Genomic DNA, 27,699 nt, shown 5'->3' on the forward strand with positions numbered 1-27,699 from the left:
AGCTGGGGGACATAGTCCTAGCCCCAGCAAACAGCAGTAGTCAAATGCAGGCCAAAGCGGGCTAAAAAGGCGTTCTGCCCTGCAGGATGTCCAGGCTCTTATGAGCACAATATGGCCCCTCCTTCACCATAGGAGAGCTAGGTAAATTAGCCCCACCAAGCAAACAGCAGCAGTCAAATGTGGGCCACAGGCTAAAATGGTGTCCAACACTGCAAGATGTCCAGGCGCTTATGAACGCAATATGGCTCCTCCTTCTCCTCAGGACATCTGAGGGACGTATTCCAACCCCATCAAACAGCAGCAGTCAAATGCGGACCGAAGCGGGCTAAAAAGGCATCAGGTGTAGACTTGGAAGTAGAGAAGTCCAGACACTGGTTGCATTCTATGAAAAGAATTGAGACATAGATTGTTCCTTTTTAAAGGTCTGGGGTTCTAGAGGGAGTTCTGTCAATGAGGTGGGTTCACCTCACGAGTAATTGACTGTGACGAGGACAAAGGATAATGAAGATTATCTGTAGGTAACAAGGGCAGTACCACAGTCACCATAGTGAGTACCTTGTAAGAAAGGGGTATGCAGACATGTTCTTCATATTCGACACTGTCACACTTCCTTGATAGTGTTGTCCTCCATTATTTTAGGATGCATTTCACCTTTTTCTGTAGGGAAGGCTGAAGGCATGATTGGGGAAGGAACAGTAACAGAGTTGACTAGGCTTATATAGCAGTGGATACGTCTTCTTGGATACTCTCCATGGCGTCATATTCTTTGATTTCTTGGTTCCTGTTGACTACTCCCACGTCTGTTTTCTTTCTAGAGCTTAGATTCTCCCATTTTCATTAATTTGGCCATAACTGTTACTCTCAGCTCCTTGCCTTACCCACAGGAAAGCACAGAGATGTCCGTTAATTCAAGCACATTTTCCTTTTCTTTTATTTACTGGACTGGAAAGGTACCAACCAGCCTCCATTGTCACTGTGAAGCTGCTGGGAAATCGGGTGGCTGGTTCAATCTCTTTGCGTGTGTACCTTGGCGTGCTTCCAAGGGACAATATAATGTCATATAAAGAATATGTTTCTCCTTTTATTATTTATATAACTCAGTATTTGTAATGTAATAAGTCAAAGACAGAACTCCCTTATTCTATAAACAGGTTGTGTGTGTGTTCTATCAAAGAGTGTTTATCTTAGCCACGCAAAGTGCTGTATTTACAGCTGTGTCATCTGTAGACTCGTGAGATTTTTTCTGAATGTATTTGTTACTGAAAGCTCACGTTGTGAACTAGAGGTTTCAATCGCAATTGTTTTTTTTTAAAATGCAGGCCAGCTGTCCGTGCAGTTTCTTCTATACCCCCCGACCATTGCAAAATATCACCGACCCCTAACCCCCACCTCGATTTCTGTTGGACCCGCTGCTGTGGAGTGTTTTGTCTGCTATCAGTTTCCCTTGCCACTTAACGTCTGAGTGGGTTTTAAACTTTTTTGATGGTGTTGTATTAACACCCCTTTACCCCGGTAGACCTTGTTTTCCTGCCTATCCGTACCTAAAGTAATAAGCGTAACTAAACTAAATAGTTATAAAAGGGATGTGTGCCTTCGTCCTTAGATTTCCAGTCAACGCCGCAGATGGTTCTGCCATTGAACTACTAAACCCGACTTAAACTTGTCACTTATTTGCACTGTTTATCTTGGAAGGCCAAGACCCTCACAAAAGCTATGTACTAAGCCTCTTTGCTTCCTTCACATTAAAAATACTTACTGTAGCATGGACATCTCGAACACAAACTGTTACCAATAAAACTGTATTTAGGGTCCGACTGGGGCAAGCTTTGGGAAGATACACATGCCCTCGGATCGAGGGGGCCGTGCAATTAGGGAAGATATAACACACTGCGCCGCATGCTGTTTCTCTTCCGCCTGCAGCCAGTCCAGTCTCCAGGCTTCGCTCGCTAGCTGCTGGGGCAAGCTTTGGGAAGCTACACATGCCCTCGGATCGAGGGGGCCGTGCAATTAGGGAAGATATAACACACTGCGCCGCATGCTGTTTCTCTTCCGCCTGCAGCCAGTCCAGTCTCCAGGCTTCGCTCGCTAGCTGCTCGCCTTAAATCCATGTTAATATTGCCAGTTGACTTATTAGGGCTTCTCCTATTATCTTCCTCCACTCTTCCATCACTAAGAGGACCTGATCCCTCAATCTCGGGATCCTTGGTCCTGAGCTACAGACACACCCACCTCAAGCTCCCTGTCACTTTCTTGTTGCTGTCCTTTGTCTTTGTCATAGATATAAAAAAAAAGACTACAGCAAAAGCCACCACCTTAATTCAGCTCTATTATATCTGTGCACGGATGGCGGCCATCTTGAAACGGACTGTTCAGCTTTCCCCAGTTTACAGCGACGCCGACAGGTGAACGTTTGGGACGAAAACATCAATTGATATTTGTGTGTAAGAAATTGACAGACATTACGGCTGACTGTGCTTGAGAATCTCTCGTCATGAGTTATATTTGCAGGGCCGAGACTCGATTTTATAAACAAGAAGGTGAGACTCTTTTCCCTTGATAGGCACATTCAGGGTTGTGATTGCAATTCCGAAACTGAGCCTTTCTCTCTCAGGAGGGAGATGAATAAACGAAAGAGCCTATTTTATAGTGAGACTGCTACACAGCCTGAGGCACACGTTCTAACATTGGTTTAATGAGGAGACTTTACCCCCCAAGGAAGGAGCCACGGTGGAAGAAACTCCTCCAGATTACAAGACTCTTGAGAGACTCTTTAGCAGAAGTGATGCTTTCTTCTGTTGTTTGATAGCTCAATAAACTATAGGTTCTGATCAACGGATTTGTTTCCTTTATGAATGGGCTGGACCTGTTGGTCACCTTCCCACGTTTTGGAAGTTGCCCCTCTGGACGAAGACTTTTAGGCAGGACCCCACATGTTAGCCAAGGTTCTGGCCTTCCCCTACCTGGAAATCTTATTTGAAGCAAAATTTAACTGGAAACATCTAATGAAGGGAAAGTTAGGCTGCTGCAGATCAGAGCTTATAAATTCTCCCTACTTCCACGGACAAAGTAATTTCACAGTCATGCGCACATACACTCATCATACGCTGGTGGGGCCCATTACACCAACATTCATTCTATTACTCTATCCACACTGAATATAAGAAAGAACTCTTTAATCAATCTGCACCTAATTTGAGGTCAATGAAACCTAATTGAATGATCTTGAGTCTTGATAAAAACAATTTAAACACATTTGAGATCTCAATAACATGACAAAGAAATAACCACCCGACACTGTGATTCAAACAGGAATTATTTATCTAAATTAATTCATATGGAAGCCATTTAATTGCAAGATCATTATTCTCATATTTACCTATTCTGGCTAAATGTCGTTCTCTAAGTCAGGACAGGTCTCTCAGCAAAGAATTAAAGTCTCTCGAGCTGTAATGTATAGTCACCGTCCTCTCAGTCAGCATCGGTCTTCTGAGCATAAGTTCAGGAAGAAGTGGCCACAGACCCTCTCTAGTCTAGTAATATTTATGCTAAAATTTACATACTAAAAGTTACAAACAAACTCTAAAACGTCCGTTGAGCAGGAAAGGATGTTAGCTTGCAACATTAGAAAAATCTCCGCTCTCGGATATCTCAAAATTCAAAACAAGGAAATAGGAAGTCCAAAACTAATTTGTAACATCCATGGATGCTCGTCTCCGGAATTGTATCACTCGCAGTGAAGCCACCACAAGTTTATCAAAATGTTCATTTGTGACAAATGTTCTCTACCAAGGATAACTGGCGGTCATCCCAGAGTTGTCATCTTTTTTCATAACTTTAGTTCAGGCAGAGGCCGAGGTCACAATCAGCGAAGCCTCTCTTCATATTCCATCTACTCAAATGCAGGCTGTAGATGTCGGCCATTTTCTTAGTAGGCCACAATGGACCACTTAATTAAAAAGAAACATAAAACAACGTTACTACATTGTATTGATTAAACAGTGTTAATTCCCACTAATACCCTTATGTGTATGCATTTATCTAGCCATTTGCGACATAAAGAAGCATTAAAGCATATTATTTTAAAGCGCAATCACATAACAAATAGCACATAAGCCACACTTATTTAATTAATTTGCTCACCAACTTAGTTCACTTATTAATTTAGCCATGCAATTGCATTCCCACGTATAATTCTTTCCATTAGTAAGGTTGGTTAATAAAAAACTCGACAAAACTTAGTACTTAATAATTAATCATTAGTAATTTTAATTATGACATACAAAAATATAAGCTGATGTTTGGGTTTAAGTAGAAAACCCTGCTCCAGCAATCCCCCCTTTGGTGATATATCATCACCACAAAAATCCAACCCAAAAATTTAGTTCCCTCTTTTTTAGGAAAAATCCAAATGTCTTTTTGTTCTTACATTAAACTCCAGTTTCTCTTTCATCATCTCTTTTTGTTTCTAAGTACATGCTCTCTCTAAATTCTTCCAATTCTATTTCTTGTGGGTCTCTTTTTGACCTCTTTTGTCACATTTTCTTTTATTATTTTCTTTTTATTTCTCCTGTATCTACAACATAAACACCCTAATCTAAGAATCAATAAAACAACAATCACACATGTCAATGGAAATAATATCTTACCAAAAATAGTACTACCTATCTTAGCAATAAAATTCTTAACAGCAATCATCTTATTAGCCATTTTAGTCCATATACTTTCAGCTTCCAGTGGTACTAATTCTTCATGCAAATCAGTAATATTTTTGATATAGACTTTTAGATCTTTGCTTTCATCAGGAATGTAAGTGCAACAATGTTGAACTTTCAGCATTCCACAGACTCCACCCTCTTTTGCCAATAGAATATCAAGGGCAAGTCGATTTTACATAGACATGGAGCATAAGGCAACCGTCTCTGTATTTACCAATAGAAACCCTCCAGCGGTGTTTGTCGATAAGCGATCCACCACTGTTGACAACTTCCGAATTCCATATGCATTTAATGAAATTCCCACTGCTGGTATCAAAGCTCCGAAAATATCTCCTACAATTTCTGTCCAAGTTTCTCTTTTAAAACGTGTTAGTAAATTAATTTGTTCTGCATCTTCTATTCTATCCATATGGAAAATCTTTGGAAAGACCAGGCCAACATAACATGTGCCATACCAATGTTCAGGAAACCTGTAATAAGCTTTATTCCCACAAATATAATATACTCCCGGGAAAACTGGATCTCCTCCTCCTTTGAATCCCCATCCCGTTGCAATAAAGTATGTATCATGGCACTCACTAGTCCCAACAAAATAATAATCATATTGGGATTTCCTTCTGGTAATGCATAGTTTACCCTTCTGTGGTGCATCTAAAGCCAAAGTTGGACTGGCCCCATTCTTCAACTCCTTTCCCATCTCAATGTCCCACATTGTCTCACTCATTTTATATCCTCCTGCCTTTTCATGCATACCCATTCTCCTTTTCTCTACCATGTCTAGAAAAGCTTCTTCCTCTTCCTTCAAACTACAAGTTAAATTGTTTCTAAAAATGTAATCTAGTGTTAATTCTTCTGTTTCAATAAAAATCTCACCTAAAATGGTAGCTTCTTTAGCAGGATTCAGTTTTTTATTCATAGGCAATTGCCCAAAAATGTTATCCTTATTAGACATATCATAATCTATTTTCCCTAACAAATAAAAAATACTAATTAACACACTACATGAAATTCCATACGTAGCTGGAAGATGATGATAAGTAACTCCCTCTGAAACGGATGCAGGTAATTGCATACAGACGTAGCAATCCCTTACCTCCATTGTCTTTACATATTCATACAATAATTTTGAAAAAAACATTGCTAGAAAAATCATTAATTGACCTATCCTTGTGTATGTAAATATTACTAATTCTAGTTGGTACTACTTTCTGCGAACTCTTCCCTATGTTAGTCATATTCTCAGTATGTATTCCCAAAGTCTCTACTGTAACTCTAAAAGTAACTAATAAAGCAAGTACACTCCATAGTAGCATCAATAGTCCTGTACAGCAACAGCACATTTTGCACCATCTTTTCAGGAAGGTACATCTACTTTGATTATTTTCTGTGTTAGCCATCTTATTACTTTGACTGTGTCTTTTGACTTAGCCTCTACTACTCCACTACTGAATCTCTAGAACAGATCGTTACAATCTGTTAATTTTTCTTTTAGATTTCTTTTTCTTCACTCTTCTCCAAGTGACTCCTTTAGTTCACTCAATTTGGATTTTCATCACTTTTCACTTCTTCTTCATCAACATCAAATTGTATCAGATCCTGAACATCTGTCTCTTCTCCAATGTCAGACAAGATAACTTTCAGGATTCCAACAGTTTCCTTCTTCTCAACCACTTTCACTAAGGTCCCCTCTGGATTTCCTTGACTCTCTGCCTCTTCTTCTTCTTCAGGCAGTGCCACATACGTCCATTCTGGTGACCTATACTTCTGCTTGGGCTTTCTGATTCTTTTGATCGCCTCTGGTTCCTTTGGTTCTTTTGGTTCTTCTTCTTTCGCTTGATTTTGGCTTGACACCTCGTTCACCTGTTCAGCTTTCGATGAATTCACTCGTGTCAGTCGATATCTCAGCCTCTTTATCTTGTTAGGCCAAAGATCTCCTTTTACACTTCTTTTCTGTTTTACTTCTCTATTGTTCCTTTCTCCAATCCAAGTTCTCTTTCTCAGAACTCGACCCTCTGGTATCTCATTCTCACTCTCATCCGATTCTGTCTCATTTGCCTCTTGTTCATCAACAATTCTCTCTTTTTCCACAGTCTTCTTCTCCACCGATTGAGATTTCCCTACTACTGTCCCTCCTCGGGTCTCCGACACGCAATCTTCTTGCTGTCTACTTATCCCTTCACCTAGCTTATCATGAATGTTCCCTACACCTCCTCGGGGGTCTTCCGCAATCTGTCCCTCTCTATCTTCTTCTGACCCTACTTCTTCAGAAATTATCTCAGATGGATTCCTCTCAACTTCCTCATTTGATTCCGGTATAGTGTCTGTGGAAATGCTCCTTTCTTTTCTTTCTTTCTCTTTATTTTCTCCACTGTTAGTTAGAACTTTAGGCACTTTTCCAGAATCTGAACTCTCTTCTGAGGTTCGCAATGTTCCTCTTGAAACTCTTGAAACTTCTTCTGGTAAGAAAAAAGAATCACCTGACTCTCTTTCCCCCCTTTCAGGATTCTTTTTTCTTCTCACTGTTTCAGTGTCTGCATCATCACTGGAATCTGACTCTTCAAAGTATTATTTCCCAATCCCATCCTTTGGATTTGGAACTCTCAGAGTATGACTTGCATGAATCCAGTTCTTCACTCCAGCACACTTTACAGCAGTCGTCGTAGTCAGAATAACTTGTCTTGGCCTTCCCCACCTTGGAACCAAGCAATTTCTTCTTATGTGCACTTTTATTCTCACCCAGTTCCCTGGGCTCAGATCATGGGCTGCCTTCTTTTCAAGTGTGGTGGCGTCTTCTCCTGTCTTCGATGCCACAAGTAGGTCATCGATATATTGTACTAGTACTGAGCTTTCAGGCATTGTCAGACTTTCCAAAGATTTCTTCAGCAACTGATTGAATACTGAAGGGCTCTCTGTATACCCCTGTGGGATTCGGCACCATGCCAAAATACGCTGTCCAAACCGAAATGCAAAAATCGGCTGGCTGTCATGATGCAATGGAATTGAAAAGAAAGCATGGCACAAATCAATTACTGTGTACCATTCAGCATCATGGGGAATCTGATACAAAATCACTGATGGATTTGGCACAATGAGACAGCATGATACCACAATTTTGTTAACTTTTCTCAAATCTTGCACTATTCTGAACTTCCCATTAGGTTTCTTCAGTCCCATTATTGGTGAATTACATGGGCTACTCAGTAACTCTCTCAAGACACCTTGCTGAATCATTTTGTCAATTATAGGTGTTATTCCTTCAATTATCTCTGGTGTTAATCTGTATTGTGGGATATTAGGATAAGAGATTCCCTCTTTCACTGTAATCTTTACTGGATCTACATTATTCATCAATCCCACATCCTCTCCAGTAAAATCCCAAACTGCTGCTTTTACTGTATGTCTCAATTCTTGAGGCAAGTCATCTGGATTAAATACAGCATATGTTCCAACAATCTCATTTTCTCTATTATCTAGAGTTACTCTGTATAAGACATCCTCATCCGGTGTCTCAAAGGCTATTCCATCCGGAGTACAAAAAATTGTGCAATTCATTTTACACAACAAATCCCTACCTAACAAGTTCACTGGACTAGTGTCACACACTACAAACCTGTGCATGTCTGAAAATTTCCCTATCCTTACCCTTACTGGTTCAGTAAAACGAGTCCTAATCTGTGTATTAGACACACCAACCACTTGGATTGCTTCGTCCGAGAGAGGAAGATTTCTTATATCTGCTGACCTGACAGTTGATCTTGTCGCTCCTGTGTCTACTAAAAAAGTAACACTTTCTCCATTTATTTTCCCATCCACAAATGGTCCTGCCTGGTCTATTTCTAGAGTTGCTCCAAGTATGCACTCTTCCTCCTCTCTTCGGCACCGTCAGAAGTCCCCTTCAGACTCACTCCCCTCATTCTTTAGCCAGTATTGTTGTACTGGATTTGTACGTCTCGGTTTGTTTACCTGTTCCTCATTGTAGAATCCCGAGTCTTGATTGTATTTCTGGGATCCTCTGTTCTGTGGCAAAGGCGGTTTTGGCTCTTGATTCTGCTGCTTGACAACCTTCTGCTGTTGCTGCGGATAATTACACCCCTCGCTCTGCACCTGTTGATTCAAAGATTGATTGTCATTATTCACTAATGGTGGATTCGTACACTCGGATCTCCAGTGCCCTAATTTTCCGCAGTTGTGGCACGGAAATTTTTTCTTCGCCTCTTCAATGTTCCCCTTTCCTTTTCCTGTACCATATCTGGGCCTATTTCCTGGATTATTTGCTTGTTCAACCAGCTGTGCTTCTTGTCTTTCTGCAACCTTCACCTGTGCCCACATCGCTTTTTCCTTCAGCTTTCTTTGTTTCGCCTCAATTTCATCACTGAAGTACTTCGCATGTCTCAAGATCTCATCAATCTTCTTACTCTGCCAATCAACTGTGTGCTCACGTATCATTTCACTGATTTCGGGTCGCAAACCATATACAAATCTGTATACAAAATGACTCAAATCCTTATCACCCAGATGTTCATCTCCACTGAACTGTTTAAAAGCCAGTATCAACCTTTCATAAAAAGCATGAACTGATTCTTTTACTTCCTGATGTGTTCGATCTATCTTAACCCAATCTGTCTCTTTAGGAGGTATCTTATTCTTCAGGAACACTATGACCTGTTCATATTTCTTCATAACCTCCGGGTCTGGAGCTCCTGTTCTTTGATCTCTCGGGTATTCTTTAGTAGGCCAATCTATGACTATTTTACACTCTGCCCACAAGTCTGCTGGAACAATTATATCAAACAGACTATTCAGGTCAATCCACAGCACTTTTTTTTTTTTTTTTGTAAAAACCTTTATTGACATTTCAACAAAAGACAAGTATGGGCCTACAACCCCCGGGGCCGGCCGCTAAGCAATCAGAGTAACAGAAGCAAAGTTTAATCACAGGCAGCACCTCGGGGAGCAGATTCTCCATGCTAGCATACTCTTGGCCCCGGAACAGCCCAAATAGGGACCAGGATACAAAAGGTTTTCATTTTATAATAAGGGATAGAAGGATCAGGTGCCAAACAATTTCCCAGCAGCAAAAAATGGCAGGCAGAATAGTAAACGCCAACAATAAACAGCAATCTATCCAGGCAATGGCGCTAAAACAGGAGGTTCAGGATGTGGAGGAATATCACGGCCATTTGCGCCTGCAGTCCCCTGCCCTAAGACCCAGAAATCACCACGGAAATTGAGGCACACATAAAAAAGCAGTGATTGGCAGCAAAGGAGACCTACCGTGCTGACCCCAGAAAAGAAGACAAAGAAGAATAAGAGAAGAAAAAGGAGGCCATAGAAACAAAGAAAAAAAAAAAACTAAAGAATCCCCTCCCCCAACCCTGCACCTCTGCAGATGAGTACGGCCCCCCCCCCCAGCAGCGTGCCTGTCGCCCCGGAACCAGACCCGAAATATAGAAGAAACAGAGAAAATGGAGTAAGAAAGGAAACCCCACCAGACGGGGGAGTAAAGAGAGTATTAATAAACTGGAGGAGGGCCTTCAAAACATGCCCCCGGCTTCTCCCTCCCGCACAATATGTTCCTCCCCAAAGCAAACAGGAAACAAACACAAAATCGACCATGTCAAAGAAAAAATGGGGAGCATTATGTACCTATTACACTATTAGTTATGTCGTGAGTGCACGCAACCCCTGTGCCCGCCCGCCTATTAGACGACAACCTCTGAAGGATCAGCCTTATCCTTGGCCACTCTTTGCGAATCCACCCATGCATACCCATCGACCCAGTGCCATGTCCAATGTTACAAGGAAGAGGAGCTTCCAAAAAAGACCAGGAAGCGACACACACATGTAGGGTGGACGTCTCTGAACACCAACACAGTCAACATTATGGAGGACCATCTTTCCCAGTACTGCCCCAGGATCTGTACTGCACACAAGGTCCAGGAAGGCGGAATCAGCCAGAGCAGGCGACTGTTGCTGGAATATTGCCTGGGTCGCCGGAGGTTGCGCGTGGGACAAAGCCACCACCACCCGCTCAAATCCAAAACCTCCGGAACAGACCGGACCCACAGCCAGCCGATCACACGTTGGCACATTGTCCGAAGTTTCCAGCTTTCCCCTATTCACAGGGGCGGCCACGACACTGTCCTCCTGTGTGAAGTGTGACAAGTCCCTGTGTGCCTGGGGACAGGCAGATCGCAACTGTTCCGACGCTGAAGCAACACTATCAAGCTTCCTCCCCAATACCGAGGCGCCGTGAACCAGGGTGGAATGAAGGGCACCGAGAGCTTCGAGAAGGTCACCGTACCCCAGCCCAGCTCCCGGCGCCCGCTCCGCTACGCTCCTCTTAGGCACACACTCCCAATCTTGCTGAGACCCAGTGTACAGGATGATAGGCTCCATCCTAGCAAGATGGCCGCCGGGTAGGTTCATCCCAGATTGGGACCGGGACTCAGGCACAGGCGCATCAAGTTCCATGTCACTGGAAACAGGGTTCCGGGGGCAGACAAAAATATATATCCAGTGTGTGGCCACAGGTAACAGTCATCCCCACCACGGACCAGCGCCCGCGAAAATCCGGGAGCAGCCCGCGGAAATCGGGACGCGTTACGGGCAGCGTCCGGGCAGCTCACCGGCGAAGGCTCAGGCAATTACCGGAGAATCCTGGAATTGCCACCCCGGGCATGCACTCGTTCCGCTACGCTCAGTGGTAGGAATGACCACAGCGAAATTCAGGCCAATATTCGCACCGCTCCGGTACTCCGACTCCACCCAGTCACCAATGGCCGCTGTTGTTGAACTGCCGCCCGGCCATGTTGTCCACCCGAGGTCCCGGTTCCAGGGTTGCACAGGCCGCAAACTTCAAATGGACATTTCTCCGGCGGTACCGCCGCCAGAAACTTAAAAATCACACGATCGGTTGCCGCTCTCAGCCACCAACACGGGCATATAGCGCAGGCTAAGGATCTCATGCAGGATATCTGTGCGGGATGTGGAGGTTCACAGAGCCGGGAGCCTACGCTGCCGTCCCGATCGCCATCTTGGCTCCTCCCCTCAATCCACAGCACTTTTGACAATTTCACAAACCTATCAACCTGCCTATACCACTCGACAGGCTTCTCTCTCAGTCGAGGGAAATCATTTGTAAATGACAAAATATCCTGCCTAGTCCATGGGACATGTACATATCCTCCTGCAGGAATCTCTCTCATAGGATAAGCATCCACTGTTTTTTCCTTTTCTCTAATGGGAAATGCTGAGTAAGTTCTGTCCACTGTATCTTCTCTTTTCTTATACCACCTATCCTTCCACTTTTCCACATCACCCCATTTTCGCAATAATCCAATCATTTCCTTAATCTGCCCTGTTCGGCCAACATCATTTAGATCACGGGTACTCATAGTACGGCCCGCGGGCCGTCAGCGGCCCGGCAAGCCTTCCTTGGCGGCCCGCGGACCGTGCAGACAGTGCCTGTGCCCTGTGCTTGTCAGCGAACACCGCCGGTTACAGCAGCGCGGAGCTGTGAGGCCGGGCGATTCTTTTAAAGGCCATTTACTTGTTAATGAGGCTTTGTTGTATTTCACCTCTTCTTAGCGCCCCTGCATCTCCCCTCTGATTTAGTGGAGCTGCAGGGGCGCTAAGAAGAGGTGAAATACAACAAAGTCTCATTAACAAGTGAATGGTCTTTAAAAGATCTGTGAAGTACTTGGGTGCGGCGGCCGTGTGCGTTCCCTGGAAGCCGTCTCAGTGCGGGGTGAGGTGACAGAGGACAGCAGGGTGAGGTGATGGAGGGCAGCAGGGAGTGAGAGCAGGGGGTGAGGTGACAGCGGGAGGAAGACAGAGTGTGACAGAGGGAGGAAGAGGGAGGGAGAGAGAGGGAGAGGAGGAAGACAGGGAGAGGAGGAAGACAGGGAGAGGAGGAAGACAGGGAGAGGGGGGAAGACAGGGAGAGAGAGAGGGAGACAGAGGGAGGGGGGGGAGGGAGGGAGAGGGAGGGAGGGAGAACGGAGGAGGGAGGGAGGGAGACAGAGTGAGGGAGACAGAGGGAAAGAGAGCAATAGAGAGGGAGGGAGACGGAGAGAGGGAGGGAGAGAAAGAGAGAGAGGGAGGGAGGGGGACAGAAAGAAAGGGAGACAAACAGTGAGTGAGACAGGGAGGGAGAGAGAGGGAGGGAGATGGAGAGGAAGGGAGGGAGAGAGGGAGACAGAGAGAGGGAGGGAGAGAGAGGCAGGGAGACAGAGGGAGGAAGGGAGGACAAAGGGAGGGAGGGAGGGAGACAGAGGGAGGGAGGCCGACAGAGGGAGGGAGGGAGACAGAGGGAGGGAGACGGAGACAGAGGGAGGGAGACGGAGACAGAGGGAGGGATAGGGAGGGAGGGAGACAGAGGGAGAGAGGGAGAGGGAGAGAGAGGGAGGGGACAGAGTGAAAGGGAGACAAACAGTGAGTGAGACAGAGGGAGCGAGAGGGAGACAAACAGTGAGTGAGACAAAGGGAGCGAGAGGGAGACAAACAGGGAGGGAGACAAAGAGAAAGGGAGACAAACAGAGTGATGGACGGAGAGAGAGACAGAGAGAAAGGGAGACAAACAGAGTGATGGACGGAGAGAGAGACAGAGAGAAAGGGAGACAAACAGAGTGATGGACGGAGAGAGAGACAGAGAGAAAGGGAGACAAACAGAGTGATGGACGGAGAGAGAGAGAGAGAGAGAGAGAGACAAACAGAGTGATGGACGGAGAGATAGATAGATAGAGAGGGCGGGAGACAGTGTGAGCGATAGATAGATAGATAGATAGATAGAGAGGGCGGGAGACAGAGTGAGAGATAGATAGATAGATAGATAGAGAGGGCGGGAGACAGAGTGAGAGATAGATAGATAGATAGAGAGTGCGGGAGACAGAGTGAGAGATAGTTAGATAGATGGATAGAGAGGGCGGGAGACAGAGTGAGAGATAGATAGATAGATAGATAGATAGATAGATAGATAGATAGATAGATAGGGCGGGAGACAGAGTGATAGATAGATAGATAGATAGATAGATAGATAGATAGATAGATAGATAGATAGATAGATAGATAGATAGATAGATAGATAGATAGATAGATAGATAGTGAGGGCGGGAGACAGAGTGAGAGATAGATAGATAGATAGATAGATAGATAGATAGATAGATAGATAGATAGATAGATAGATAGATAGATAGATAGATAGATAGAGAGGGCGGGAGACAGAGTGAGAGATAGATAGATAGATAGATAGATAGATAGATAGAGAGGGCGGGAGACAGAGTGAGAGATAGATAGATAGATAGATAGATAGATAGATAGATAGAGAGGGCGGGAGACAGAGTGAGAGATAGATAGATAGATAGATAGATAGATAGATAGATAGATAGATAGATAGATAGATAGATAGATAGATAGATAGAGAGGGCGGGAGACAGAGTGAGAGATAGATAGATAGATAGATAGATAGATAGATAGATAGATAGATAGAGAGGGCGGGAGACAGAGTGAGAGATAGATAGATAGATAGATAGATAGATAGATAGATAGATAGATAGATAGATAGATAGATAGATAGATAGATAGATAGATAGATAGAGAGGGCGGGAGACTGAGTGAGAGATAGATAGATAGGGCGGGAGACAGAGTGAGAGATAGATAGATAGATAGATAGATAGATAGATAGATAGATAGATAGATAGATAGATAGATAGGGCGGGAGACAGAGTGAGAGATAGATAGATAGATAGATAGATAGATAGATAGATAGATAGATAGATAGATAGATAGATAGATAGATAGATAGGGCGGGAGACAGAGTGAGAGATAGATAGATAGATCGATAGGGCGGGAGACAGAGTGAGAGATAGATAGATAGATAGATAGATAGATAGCTAGATAGCTAGATAGATAGATAGATAGGGCGGGAGACAGAGTGAGAGATAGATAGATAGATAGATAGATAGATAGATAGATAGATAGATAGATAGATAGATAGATAGATAGATAGATAGAGAGGGCGGGAGACAGAGTGAGAGATAGATAGATAGATAGATAGATAGATAGATAGATAGATAGATAGATAGATAGATAGATAGATAGATAGATAGATAGATAGATAGATAGGGCGGGAGACAGAGTGAGAGATAGATAGATAGATAGATAGATAGATAGATAGATAGATAGGGCGGGAGACAGAGTGAGAGATAGATAGATAGATAGAAAGATAGATAGGGCGGGAGACAGAGTGAGAGATAGATAGATAGGGCGGGAGACAGAGTGAGAGATAGATAGATAGATAGATAGATAGATAGATAGATAGATAGATAGATAGATAGATAGATAGATAGTGAGGGCGGGAGACAGAGTGAGAGATAGATAGATAGATAGATAGATAGATAGATAGATAGATAGATAGATAGATAGATAGAGAGGGCGGGAGACAGAGTGAGAGATAGATAGATAGATAGATAGATAGATAGATAGATAGATAGATAGATAGATAGATAGATAGATAGATAGATAGATAGAGAGGGCGGGAGACAGAGTGAGAGATAGATAGATAGATAGATAGATAGATAGATAGATAGATAGATAGATAGATAGATAGATAGATAGATAGATAGATAGATAGATAGATAGATAGATAGATAGAGAGGGCGGGAGACAGAGTGAGAGATAGATAGATAGATAGATAGATAGAGAGGGCGGGAGACAGAGTGAGAGATAGATAGATAGATAGAGAGGGCGGGAGACAGAGTGAGAGATAGATAGATAGATAGATAGATAGATAGATAGATAGATAGATAGAGAGGGCGGGAGACAGAGTGAGAGATAGATAGATAGATAGATAGATAGATAGATAGATAGATAGATAGATAGATAGATAGATAGATAGATAGATAGATAGATAGATAGATAGATAGATAGAGAGGGCGGGAGACAGAGTGAGAGATAGATAGATAGATAGATAGATAGATAGATAGAAAGATAGATAGATAGATAGATAGATAGATAGATAGAGAGGGCGGGAGACTGAGTGAGAGATAGATAGATAGGGCGGGAGACAGAGTGAGAGATAGATAGATAGATAGATAGATAGATAGATAGATAGATAGATAGATAGATAGATAGAGAGAGGGCGGGAGACAGAGTGATAGATAGATAGATAGATAGATAGATAGATAGATAGATAGATAGATAGATAGATAGATAGATAGGGCGGGAGACAGAGTGAGAGATAGATAGATAGATAGATAGATAGATAGGGCGGGAGACAGAGTGAGAGATAGATAGATAGATAGATAGGGCGGGAGACAGAGTGAGAGATAGATAGATAGATAGATAGATAGATAGATAGATAGATAGATAGATAGATAGATAGATAGATAGATAGGGCGGGAGACAGAGTGAGAGATAGATAGATAGATAGATAGATAGATAGATAGATAGATAGATAGATAGATAGATAGATAGATAGATAGTGAGGGCGGGAGACAGAGTGAGAGATAGATAGATAGATAGATAGATAGATAGATAGATAGATAGATAGATAGATAGATAGATAGATAGATAGAGAGGGCGGGAGACAGAGTGAGAGATAGATAGATAGATAGATAGATAGATAGATAGATAGATAGATAGATAGATAGATAGATAGATAGATAGATAGATAGATAGATAGATAGATAGATAGATAGATAATGTGTGCATACCGGGTCTGGTGGCTCAGTGGATGAAGGCGTCCGCTGCAGTGGCCTGTGTTCAACCTCATGGTCATAGTTTTTTTTTTGCTCTAGCCCCGCCCCCTCCCCCACTGGCCCTGCCCCCACCGGTGCGGCCCTCAGCCAGAAACCACACTGTAAATTTGGCCCCCGAGAGAAAGTTTGTGAGTACCCATGATTTAGATTCTCAATATCCTTATCCGTAAAATCCACTCGGTAAGGCTTCTGTAAAGCTTTCACCTTATCCATGTCAATTCCCATTTCACTCGCTATTCCTTTTAACCTGTCATGTGTATTCTTAGCCCTCCATGTGATGCTCTTGCACATGAATAACAACTCTCCATCATGATGATTTTTTAACGTTTCTGTAGGAATTGTTCCTCCTATAAGCTCCTCCAGTTCTAAACGCAACCTGGCTACATCAATTGCCTGAGAATCTTTGTCCTTCCTTTGGAGAACTTTCAACCAATCATTCAAATCCTCAGCCGTTATTTCTGTAGATTTTTTCCCTGCACTCACTTGTTCTGCCATCCTCTGTGGTTTCAAAATTGAGCCTCCCATCATAACATTTCTTTCCACACAACCAGTATTCAATCCTGAGTTAGGCTGTACATTTAACTCTCCACCACATGTAGCATGTCTCAACTGATTCTCTCCCGTCCTTATTCATGACTGTTCTGGAGAACTAACTAGTCCATTTCCTACATATGGAACTGTTAAACCACTTTCACCCATTCTTTGCTTATCAAAAATAGGCATAACCGGACCTATGGTTACAGGCACTGTAACAGCTTCTAGATTCTTGGTTAATTCCCTGATTTTCTCTGTCAACTCAGATGTGGTTCTTGCTTTTTCATCCTCGATTTCATTCTCTCTTTCTCTCTCTCGCTCTCTCTCTCTTTCCCTTTCCGCGAAAGAGCTACCACTTTTCAGATCAGGTGTCACAACTTCTGTTTTTATGATTTGCAAAGTATCTCTCATTGGGGTAGCAACTGGTGTTCTCACTTCTGGTTCTTGTCTATATGGAGGTGGTCTTTTGTAAATCATGTCATCCAAAACTTCATCCTCATATTCATTAGCCCCATACCTTCTCAATTCTGCATCATGTACCTTTTCCGTACCTTTCCTCCCTTCCGCTTCCTCAACAGTTCTCACAGGATATAGTCCCTCAGTCATACTAGCATCTCGCCATCTCCTCATTCGATCATGATGAGTTTCACGATCATATTTCCTCCTGAACATATACCTATAATTACCTCAACTCCTCTGCTTTTCTCGCTCATGCACCTCATCTTCCCATTCTACCAATGCCTCGAACTGTGTCGGCCTTGGTCTGGGCTCTAGTCTTCATTCTCTCCCGTAAATTTCTCAACACGGCCAGATTAAATGAACCATGTTCCGGGAATGCTAAAACACCATCTTCTCTAGTATATTTAGCCCAATTTTCTAACCAAACACAGGTATGATACCCATATTTCGCAACCATGAAGGATGCAGGGGTTCTTGTCGGAGGTAGTAACTCCCCTTCTCTAGTTACTATATCCTTATCCAACCATTTTTTAATTTTACTGAACAAGGATTTCTTTTCCTCTGTTTGGTAATACATTTTTGCGTTTACCACAACCCTCTAGTCCTTTCTACAACTGTACGATCTTTTGTCCAATAACAGCGCGACTCACACTAACGCACCAATCCCGGAGCGTCTACGTCACCCTGTACTTATTCCTATCCCTGCGCGGCTCACACCAACGCACCAATCACAGTGCTTTCACTGTTCTAACCCATTGTCCAATCACAGCGCAGTCTTTTCTGACGTCAACAGTCGCTGCAGTCGCTTCTACTCCTGTCACTCGTCAACCCCTCCTTTACAAAACCTTCTCGGTAGACTTTGTTTCAGATTCTACAAATCTATTAGTTACAACATATAAACATCTCCATTGTCTACTCCGCTAACCACAGAATAGTAAAGACCTTTCCCACAAGAATCCCGCTTCTCTCTAGAACAGCGCTTACCTCTGCTCTACCACGGAATTATTACTTTCGTTGACACAGTAGCACATCCCTCTACTCTGCCCTTCTAACATGCATCCATTAACTGTTTCCTCCCGGAATGTTCCTAAGAGCTTCACAATCAACTAAATGCCCATACATTCACGCACTTTCACACCAGAAAATGTAGCACATTTACACAGAATCCTGTCTTTCCCGAGAACAGCGAACAATCTGCCCTACTACAGAATCATAACATACGTTAACCAAGCAGCGCTTACCTCTGCTCTGTCCTTCAAACAAGCTCAGAGAATACCTATTACCTTCCCAGTGATAAGTGTTAACGGCAATCCTAAAAAAGGATCCCTGATACCTAAGACCAGAACTTCACAGATAACCTTCACAACCATACACACTTCTCTTATACAGAAAATATGTCTCTAGTAGTATCACACGACGATGTCACTGAATCGAACCCAGACAATGTGACGCGCAACTTCAATTGTCACACGCTTTTCCCTGCATTCGTACAGGGCCAACAATCCCGCCTTTCCCGAGAGCAGCACTTACTTCCCTCTGCCCTACTACGGAACTGTCATCGACTCCATACGTCCCAGAAGCCGTACACACTACATATAACTCAATACGACGACTTCAACATTTAGTGTTAGTACACATATCAACATCAATCAATAAATCCAAAAGCCTATGTACAAGCAATCTATCAGATCAAGATAATAATCAAAACCATCAAACTGCTACCAGGAAACTGCTGCAGATCAGAGCTTATAAATTCTCCCTACTTCCACGGACAAAGTAATTTCACAGTCATGCGCACATACACTCATCATACGCTGGTGGGGCCCATTACACCAACATTCATTCTATCACTCTATCCACACTGAATATAAGAAAGAACTCTTTAATCAATCTGCACCTAATTTGAGGTCAATGCAACCTAATTGAATTATCTTGAGTCTTGATAAAAACAATTTAAACACATTTGAGATCTCAATAACATGACAAAGAAATAACCACCCGACACTGTGATTCAAACAGGAATTATTTATCTAAATTAATTCATATGGAAGCCATTTAATTGCAAGATCATTATTCTCATATTTACCTATTCTGGCTAAATGTCGTTCTCTAAGTCAGGACAGGTCTCTCAGCAAAGAATTAAAGTCTCTCGAGCTGTAATGTATAGTCACCGTCCTCTCAGTCAGCATCGGTCTTCTGAGCATAAGTTCAGGAAGAAGTGGCCACAGACCCTCTCTAGTCTAGTAATATTTATACTAAAATTTACATACTAAAAGTTACAAACAAACTCTAAAACGTCCGTTGAGCAGGAAAGGATGTTAGCTTGCAACATTAGAAAAATCTCCGCTCTCGGATATCTCAAAATTCAAAACAAGGAAATAGGAAGTCCAAAACTAATTTGTAACATCCATGGATGCTCTTCTCCGGAATTCTATCACTCGCAGTGAAGCCACCACAAGTTTATCAAAATGTTCATTTGTGACAAATGTTCTCTACCAAGGATAACTGGCGGTCATCCCAGAGTTGTCATCTTTTTTCATAACTTTAGTTCAGGCAGAGGCCGAGGTCACAATCAGCGAAGCCTCTCTTCATATTCCATCTACTCAAATGCAGGCTGTAGATGTCAGCAATTTTCTTAGTAGGCCACAATGGACAAATTAATTAAAAAGAAACATAAAACAACGTTACTACATTGTATTGATTAAACAGTGTTAATTCCCACTAATACCCTTATGTGTATGTATTTATCTAGCCATTTGCGACATAAAGAAGCATTAAAGCATATTATTTTAAAGCGCAATCACATAACAAATAGCACATAAGCCACACTTATTTAATTAATTTGCTCACCAACTTAGTTCACTTATTAATTTAGCCATGCAAATTGCATTCCCACGTATAATTCTTTCCATTAGTAAGGTTGGTTAATAAAAAACTCGACAAAACTTAGTACTTAATAATTAATCATTAGTAATTTTAATTATGACATACAAAAATATAAGCTGATGTTTGGGTTTAAGTAGAAAACCCTGCTCCAGCAAGGCGACATGAATAAATTAAAGGGAGCTATTGCCAACTATGCCCATAGATTAGATTCCTGGTCTCTGGGGTGATTTTAAAGCTTTACCAGTCTTTTTGTATCTCCAAGATTTTGTACGGAAGCGAGGTCTGTGGGTATTCCACAGGAAATAACCTACAGATCACACAAAACAAATTCCTGAGATGAATCTTGTGGTTTCCCAGGGCACTCCCTCTTTTTCCATACATGAAGAACTAGGAGTTAACTACAAAGCTGACTTGGTGGCAGTAAAGCCCTTGCTGTGTTGGGTGAAGATTTAGTCTAGCAATTAGGCCGAGCTTAACCACTTGATTATTTTAGATTGCCCATCACTAGACCATGCACTCAAAATTCTCAGGTTACGGGATGTTAAGGAGTCCCTCACGGCCCTAGGGAGGGCAGATATTTTCCTTAAACACGACAGTGAAGCCTCAGGACCTGACCATAGTAAATGAGTTGTTTTTTAAGCATACCATGACTCACTGAAAATATCGAGCTTATCAAACCAGCTGTGAGATGGCACATTCTGCTAAAATCAGTGCAGGGCATGGAAAAATAGCTATCTACTCTTACAATCGCTTCTGATAGATTTTTAGTAACTTGTTTTAGAGTTAACCAGCTTCATCATCTTCTGGCATCCCCAGCAGTTTTTTTCACGCAAAAGAGAGAGGTCCTTGTGGTTGTGACAAGAGGTCTCTACAGGATACCATACATTTTGTCCTCTTATGTAAATATTTTACCCACCCTAAGAGATTGTTTCTTGGGCCCCTTTTAAAAACTGAGATTTAGACAAGCCAGTGTTGATTTGTTTTATATATGTTTTTATCTTTTATGGTAGTGACCAGTGCTTTAAATGGGCCGGTACTCACTGGTACTGAGTACCGGCACTTCTTAGATTCATCACTCTGAGAACAGACACTTCTCTACTGCCGAGGAGAGTACCGGTACTCCTGAAAAGGTAGGCTCATTGGCTGTGAGTGCTGGTGAGCAGGAGTGGAAGGTGTTTCTGGCAGCCCCGATCTGAACCCGAGCTGAGCAATTCAGCAGGGCTCATTTGAATAATGTCCGGATGCTCACCATCACGCTGTGTTTGACAGGGCAGGGTCTGTGCTGTCAATCACATTCACACTATTCTGTACATTTGTGCAAACACCAGAATCATGGCAGTCCCCTGGCAGTGGCAATCAGGCTACGGCCAGTCCGGCCTTGGTGGCCATTTAAAAAGCCATGGTAGGTGAAGAGTATACCATGGCTTTTATCATACCGAGTCTTTTGAGTGTCTGCTTATGTGTGTGTGTTTGTATGCATTTGTGTGTCTTTTTTGTAAGAAAAAAGTGAGAGAAAGAGAGAATCAAGACACTCTCAGGAGATATTTTAAAGAAAATGGGTGGCACTTTGTGTGTACATGTCTGCTCGGCGACAAGGATTAATAAATAATGTAAAAGGGAGGGTGAGTGAGTGGATGGATGAGTGAGCAAGGGTGGATGTATAGATGGATGGATGAATAGATGGACGGACGAATAGATGGATGGATGAGTGAAAGCATGGATGGATGGGTGAATGAGGGTGGATTATTGGATAAAAGGGCGGATGATGGGTGGATAAGTGAAAGATTGGATGGACGCATGAAAGGGAGGATGGATGTATGGGTGGATGATGGATGGGTGAAAGGGATTGAGTGAAAGGGTGGATTGAGTGAAAGGGTAGATGGAATGAAAGGGTGGATGGAATAAAGGAGTGAAAGGGTTGATGGATAGATGAGCAAAAGGATTGATGGATGAGCGAACAGGTGGATAAAGAGATGGATGAGTGAAAGGATGCATGGATTTGTTTGGAGATAAATGGATAGGTTTGATATGAAGGGCGGACAGACAGAATGGTGAAAAACTGAATAATGGATGAAAGACTGAATCGACAACACAATGTAAAGGTTAAATAGTGGACAACAGCAGGTAAATGGTAGGATGAAAGGATGAATGGATAGATCGATGGAAGAGACAAGAGATATCTTCCGGGGAGGGTCATGATGATTTGCTTTGTGCCATAAGAGCTTTGGTTCGAAGTAGGGGAATTTTCAGTTTCTTCCTACTCACATGCTCAAAAATATATAGTATTGTGCCAAATAACAGATATTAACAGTATGGCACTAAGAAGGTGCAACTATTGCAAAAAAAGGAAATGTTAACATATTGTCGCATTTCTCTTTCATTTTGTGTAATGAGTTAATCTGCTTTGTTTATATAAACACATGTATCATGTGTTTTGCTATGGGCTGCAACTAATATAGAAGTCGTTAAGTATCATCATGTCTTGCCCTTAGCCTCGCCCCCTTACTACACCTCTAGCTCATTTTAATGAGTACCTGCACTTATTTTTTCCCAATTAAAGCACTGGTAGTGACTACTCCTGAATAAAGATTATTATTATTAGAACAGGTGAATTTCAGTGTTTATTTGGATTAAAATGTTACGGTTTAACTGACATTTTCACCCAACTATAAAATGACTTTAACATTTGTTTTTTTCCAATGAATGGAAAAAAAAAAAAAATATATATATATATATATATATATATATATATATCTATATATATTTTCCTTGTCACTTAGTACCCCAGTACTATTGCACTCTTATCCAGAACCAATAACCGCTATGAGTCCAAACGTCACAGAAAGAATGTTTTTATTCCATCATAAGGAGCATCAGCCAGTTAATACCCAACGCGTTTCGGCGAACTCGCCTTGGTCACGGGTAATGTACGTCTACAAAACCACAGATTGAAGTTTTTAAGACTTCTTGTTGCGTGTGACGTCAAATACATAAACATAAACAACAGACTACTACTTCAGTCCGTGAGACAAACGTGGCGGCCATCTTTGAACAGTCTCATTTGTACTGTAAGCCTACAATACCCAGTGGTGTTACACAGTGATTTCATTATGCACAGTGATTTCTTTATAAAACATACTCAATGACAAGTATCTACAAATGTCAGTCACTGGCATACAAACACTTCCATTCAATGTCTGTAAGAGCATATCGGTCAGTCCGCTCCCCTTCACATATTATGTTGTGAATCTACCATGCAAGTTAGCATCGTTACACCTAAACATACAACTAAACATGCCTTCCCAAGTGGGATTAAATTCATATGCATTGCGTGATGAAAATTCATAAATTACAGAGTACATCCCAATAGCTAACAAAATCCAAATCCAAATAAACAGATTCCCTGGCCATTTGTCAAAATACTACACTAACGGGAACAGGCAGCTAACTGATATTTTGGAATCAAAGTCAAGTGACAGATTCTCTCATTACATAACAGTCATGCTGCAACGTTTAAGGCAAACCCATTCATTCCAAGTGGACAACAGTGTGTTCCAATAGCACGTATTTTGCAATTCCAGGGCTCCTTCACAGTTCATAAGGATCTACAGAATTGAAAAAGGAAGAAAAGATCTAAATGAAGAAATCACACTGTGAATCGTACCAATAGAACAGAAACAAAGAGACTGTACTTCATATTACAAAACTCCCCCTACCACAGGATGCTCCACGGACGTCAAGCAACATAAATAAACCAATGGATTAACAGATACATCTAATCACACAGATACATAAAATTACTTGTTGACAAATTCATCAATACTAAAAAGTTCTACAGAGACTGTTGAGAGGAAATACGTTCCAAACATAGGTATCATCCAAAACCTAAATAGAATGTCAGCATAGTAAGGTAAGAGTTTAGACACTAGGGATCCCTCACAAGCCCTCTATCCGGGTTCACCTAGGTGCCAGGACAACTCCTCTTCAGAATTTAAACCTTCAGGAACTTTCGTGTTTAGGTCTATGATGTACCTAGACTCCAACTGCCTGAGTTTGCGTATCCTGTCGCCTCCTCTCACTGTTGCCACCACCCTATCAATTACAAAGAATTTCAATAAATTTCGATTGCTTTTATGAAACCCCTCAAAGTGTCTGGCAACTGGAGACAGTTTGTCCTTGTTTTGGATTGTCCTTTGATGCTCCAAAACCCTTTTCTTAGCAGTAAACATCGTGCTGCCCACATATTTCTTTCCACATGGGCAGATCAGAACATATACACAAAAATCTGACATGCACGTCAGATGTTTACTTATGTATCTCTCTGTGTTACTGACAGGATAATGCACTTTCTTGACATTGGTACTAAACTTGCATGCCTTACAAGACATGCAGGTGAAAAATCCTTGGATGTCATTATTGGTGTTATGGTGACTAGATACCTCATTCTTACAAAGCTTGTCTTTGAGGGAATCCGCCTTCCTATAAGTAATGTTAGGGAGGGAGCCTATCTTCTCTTTCAATGTGGGTTCAGTTAATAAAATCTTCCAATGTTGGTTTAGACTCTTACGGATTTCCCAAGAATTGGAATGATTCGTGGTTATAAATCTAATAACCCCTTTGCTCGAACCTTCATCCTCTCTTTCTTTAGGTACCAGCAATTCACTTTGTGTGAATCTTTTCGCCTTAGATAGTGCCTCCTCAATAACTTTAGAAGTGTACTCTCGCTCCAAAAATCTCTGGGTCATACACTCACTTTCCAAAATGAAATCACTATCCAGACTACAGTTTTTCCGAGCCCGGAGGAATTCCCCATAAGGAATACTGCGGATCAGTGACTTAGGATGCCCACTTTCTGCGTACAGCAACGTATTCCCTGCCGTGGATTTCCGAAAGAGTTTGGAAACCAATCTATTTCCTACTGCCTGTACTTGTAAGTCCAGAAATTCCACACTACAACTGCTTATAGTACCTTCAAGTTTTAGGTTCATCTCATTTCGATTTAAAATAGAGATGAATTCATTAGCCTGTGATTCAGACCCATCCCAGATGATAAACAAATCATCAATATACCGCAGCCAGAGTTTTACATGGCTACGGTATGCATCCTGTGTTCTCGACACCTGCTGCTCCCAGCTCCCCATAAATAAATTAGCTGGGAGCAAAGCAGGTGCCCATCGCAGTTCCTTGCTTCTGCCTAAAATAAACTCCATCAAAAATGAAAAAGTTATTTTCCAGGCAGAAGGACATCATCTGTAAAAGCATCTCATTATGCTTCAAAAAGGAGATAGAGCGAGAATTGAGGAAATGTTGGCAGGCTTGAATACCCTGTGTATGTCTGATTGACGTGTAAAGGCTACAGACGTCTAATGTAATCAGAAAATAGCCCTCTCTCCACTCAAAATCCTTAATCAGACTCAAAAAATGTCTGCTATCCTTGAGGAATGATGGTAGTTCTTCCACATAAGGATGCAGGAAGTAGTCAATGTACTTAGATGTTTTCTCCAAAAGGGAGCCCATAGATGATACAATGGGCCTCCCTGGGGGACTTGTCGCATTTTTATGCAGTTTGGGCAACAGATATAATATGGCAATTTTGGGATTCCGATTCATCAAAAAGGCAAATTCGTCCCATTCTAAAATGCCATTCGATTGCCATGATTTCAAAAGCCCATGGTATCTTACATTTGATTCTTCAATGATAGTAAGTGACACTTGTTCATAGCAGTCCTTACATTGTAATTGGCGAATTCCCTCCCTAATGTAGTCATTGGTGTTCTGAATGACCACATTACCGCCCTTGTCCGACTGGCGGATTACAATGTTCGAATCAGACTGCAAAGATGTTAAAGCCAGCCGCTGTTCTTTAGACAAATTATCGCCCTGCCATAACTTCTTTCTGGCAATGTCTTTTAAATCTTTGATGACTAATGTTTCAAAAATATCTATCCCGCATGCTGGTAAAGACGGATTAAATGTTGATTTTGGTTTAAAATTATTTGGGCAGTTCAGATCTGTCTTAAAACCCAATGACATCGCATCTATTTGTGATATTTTACCATCATTGCCACTTTCTGCTTCCAGTTCTTTCAATGCAATCAAAGTCTGTACTTCGTTGATAGTTTCCACAACAGGATTCTGGTTACTACCTGTTTTGTGCTGTACCACATTCTTTACTTTTAATTCATTCCATTTCTGCAGTCTCAACTTTCTAGTAAAATGAAATAGGTCAATTCTTTCTTGGGGATAGGAAAGTAAAGAGGTTGGGCAAAAAGATAAACCAAACTGTAAAACATCATGTTCAACCACAGTTAAGGATCGTGAGGAGAGATTTACCACATTACGGCAGTTCTTCATTTTCCGCGTCTTTTCTGCCCCCTTGTTTCCACTCCCACTGGGGTTACTGTTTTTCTTCCACCATCCACCCCTTCTTGATTGTTTGTGGGCGGCGTTGTTCCTGCGGATTTTCCTCTTCCTCTGCCTCGTCCTCGAGAGCCCCTTCCTCTGCCTCGTCCCCTGTCTATTTGCCAATTCGGTTGACTTGATGAGAGATTCATCAGCCGGAATTCCTCCCAAAAATTTATCGTTTTTTTGGAAATTACAGGTTCATTCATTTGTTGGATTCCATCTTCTGAGATATCACTCTCAATATCTTCACTCTCAGCTCCTCCAGTAACCTGTACCAAGTCCAGATCTCCTTGGATCCCTTTCCGTTTTATGTTATCATATTTCCGGCTGAAAGTGAAAATTCTCCCAGACAAATAGTCAATCTTATCACGTAAGAATTTTCTTTCTTTTTTCGCAATGATTTCCTCCTCATGTTTGTTAATTTTCGTCATAATTTCCTCCAATTTATTCTTGAAGGACTCTTCAGATACTTCTTTCTGAATCTCATTTTTTAAGTCTGCAATTTGTGTCAATAATAAAGCTCTTTCATTCCACGCAAACTTAATTAGGATCGATAACATACGGTTGGAACAACCCATTATATTTTCTGCCCACTCCTCGGCTAGTTCCGGGTCAGGATCCTCATATGAGTGTGCAATCAATATTCTAAGGCCCCGTGGGACCCTCTTTTCCTCTTGATATTTTTCCAAGGTAATTGCTTCCCACCACTTAGAGATTTCTTTCCTCAATAGTTTTTCAAGCTTCTGATATCTTTGATAGTTCGATGTAGGAATGCTGTGTTCCTCTTTATCCAATGTCAGATCCCCTGATTTAACAAACATAGATTTGGCTCTCAATCTCCTGCGTGACTCAATATCTTCATCCATCCTACTGGCTTGTAGTAAGCTCAATTAAATAATGTTCAACAGTCCTTTCACAGACTGGACTCCAAATAATTAATA

At 42.0% G+C, this 27,699-nt stretch overlaps 1 protein-coding gene across 2 annotated transcripts; it reads right to left on the bottom strand.

Annotated features, from left to right (window-relative positions):
• Positions 1 to 3,295: 3,295 nt before the first annotated feature.
• Positions 3,296 to 27,624, bottom strand: LOC146857301 (uncharacterized). Of its 2 annotated transcripts, XR_014979887.1 has the most exons (3): positions 26,687 to 27,624; positions 23,878 to 23,958; positions 3,296 to 3,946 (listed from the first exon to the last, which is right to left on the bottom strand). XR_014979887.1 is itself a non-coding variant. In XM_085647805.1 (2 exons), exon 1 carries the CDS (start codon positions 27,622 to 27,624, stop codon positions 26,704 to 26,706), a length of 921 nt encoding a protein of 306 aa, XP_085503931.1. In that variant the 3' UTR covers positions 23,128 to 23,958; positions 26,687 to 26,703. The 2 variants fall into 2 exon arrangements, 1 of the variants encoding a protein (XP_085503931.1); XM_085647805.1 differs by lacking the exon at positions 3,296 to 3,946 and having other exon boundaries at positions 23,128 to 23,958.
• Positions 27,625 to 27,699: the final 75 nt, after the last annotated feature.

Source organism: Triturus cristatus, chromosome 3_2 (assembly GCF_964204655.1).
Source record: "Triturus cristatus chromosome 3_2, aTriCri1.1, whole genome shotgun sequence".
Taxonomy (NCBI): domain Eukaryota; kingdom Metazoa; phylum Chordata; class Amphibia; order Caudata; family Salamandridae; genus Triturus; species Triturus cristatus.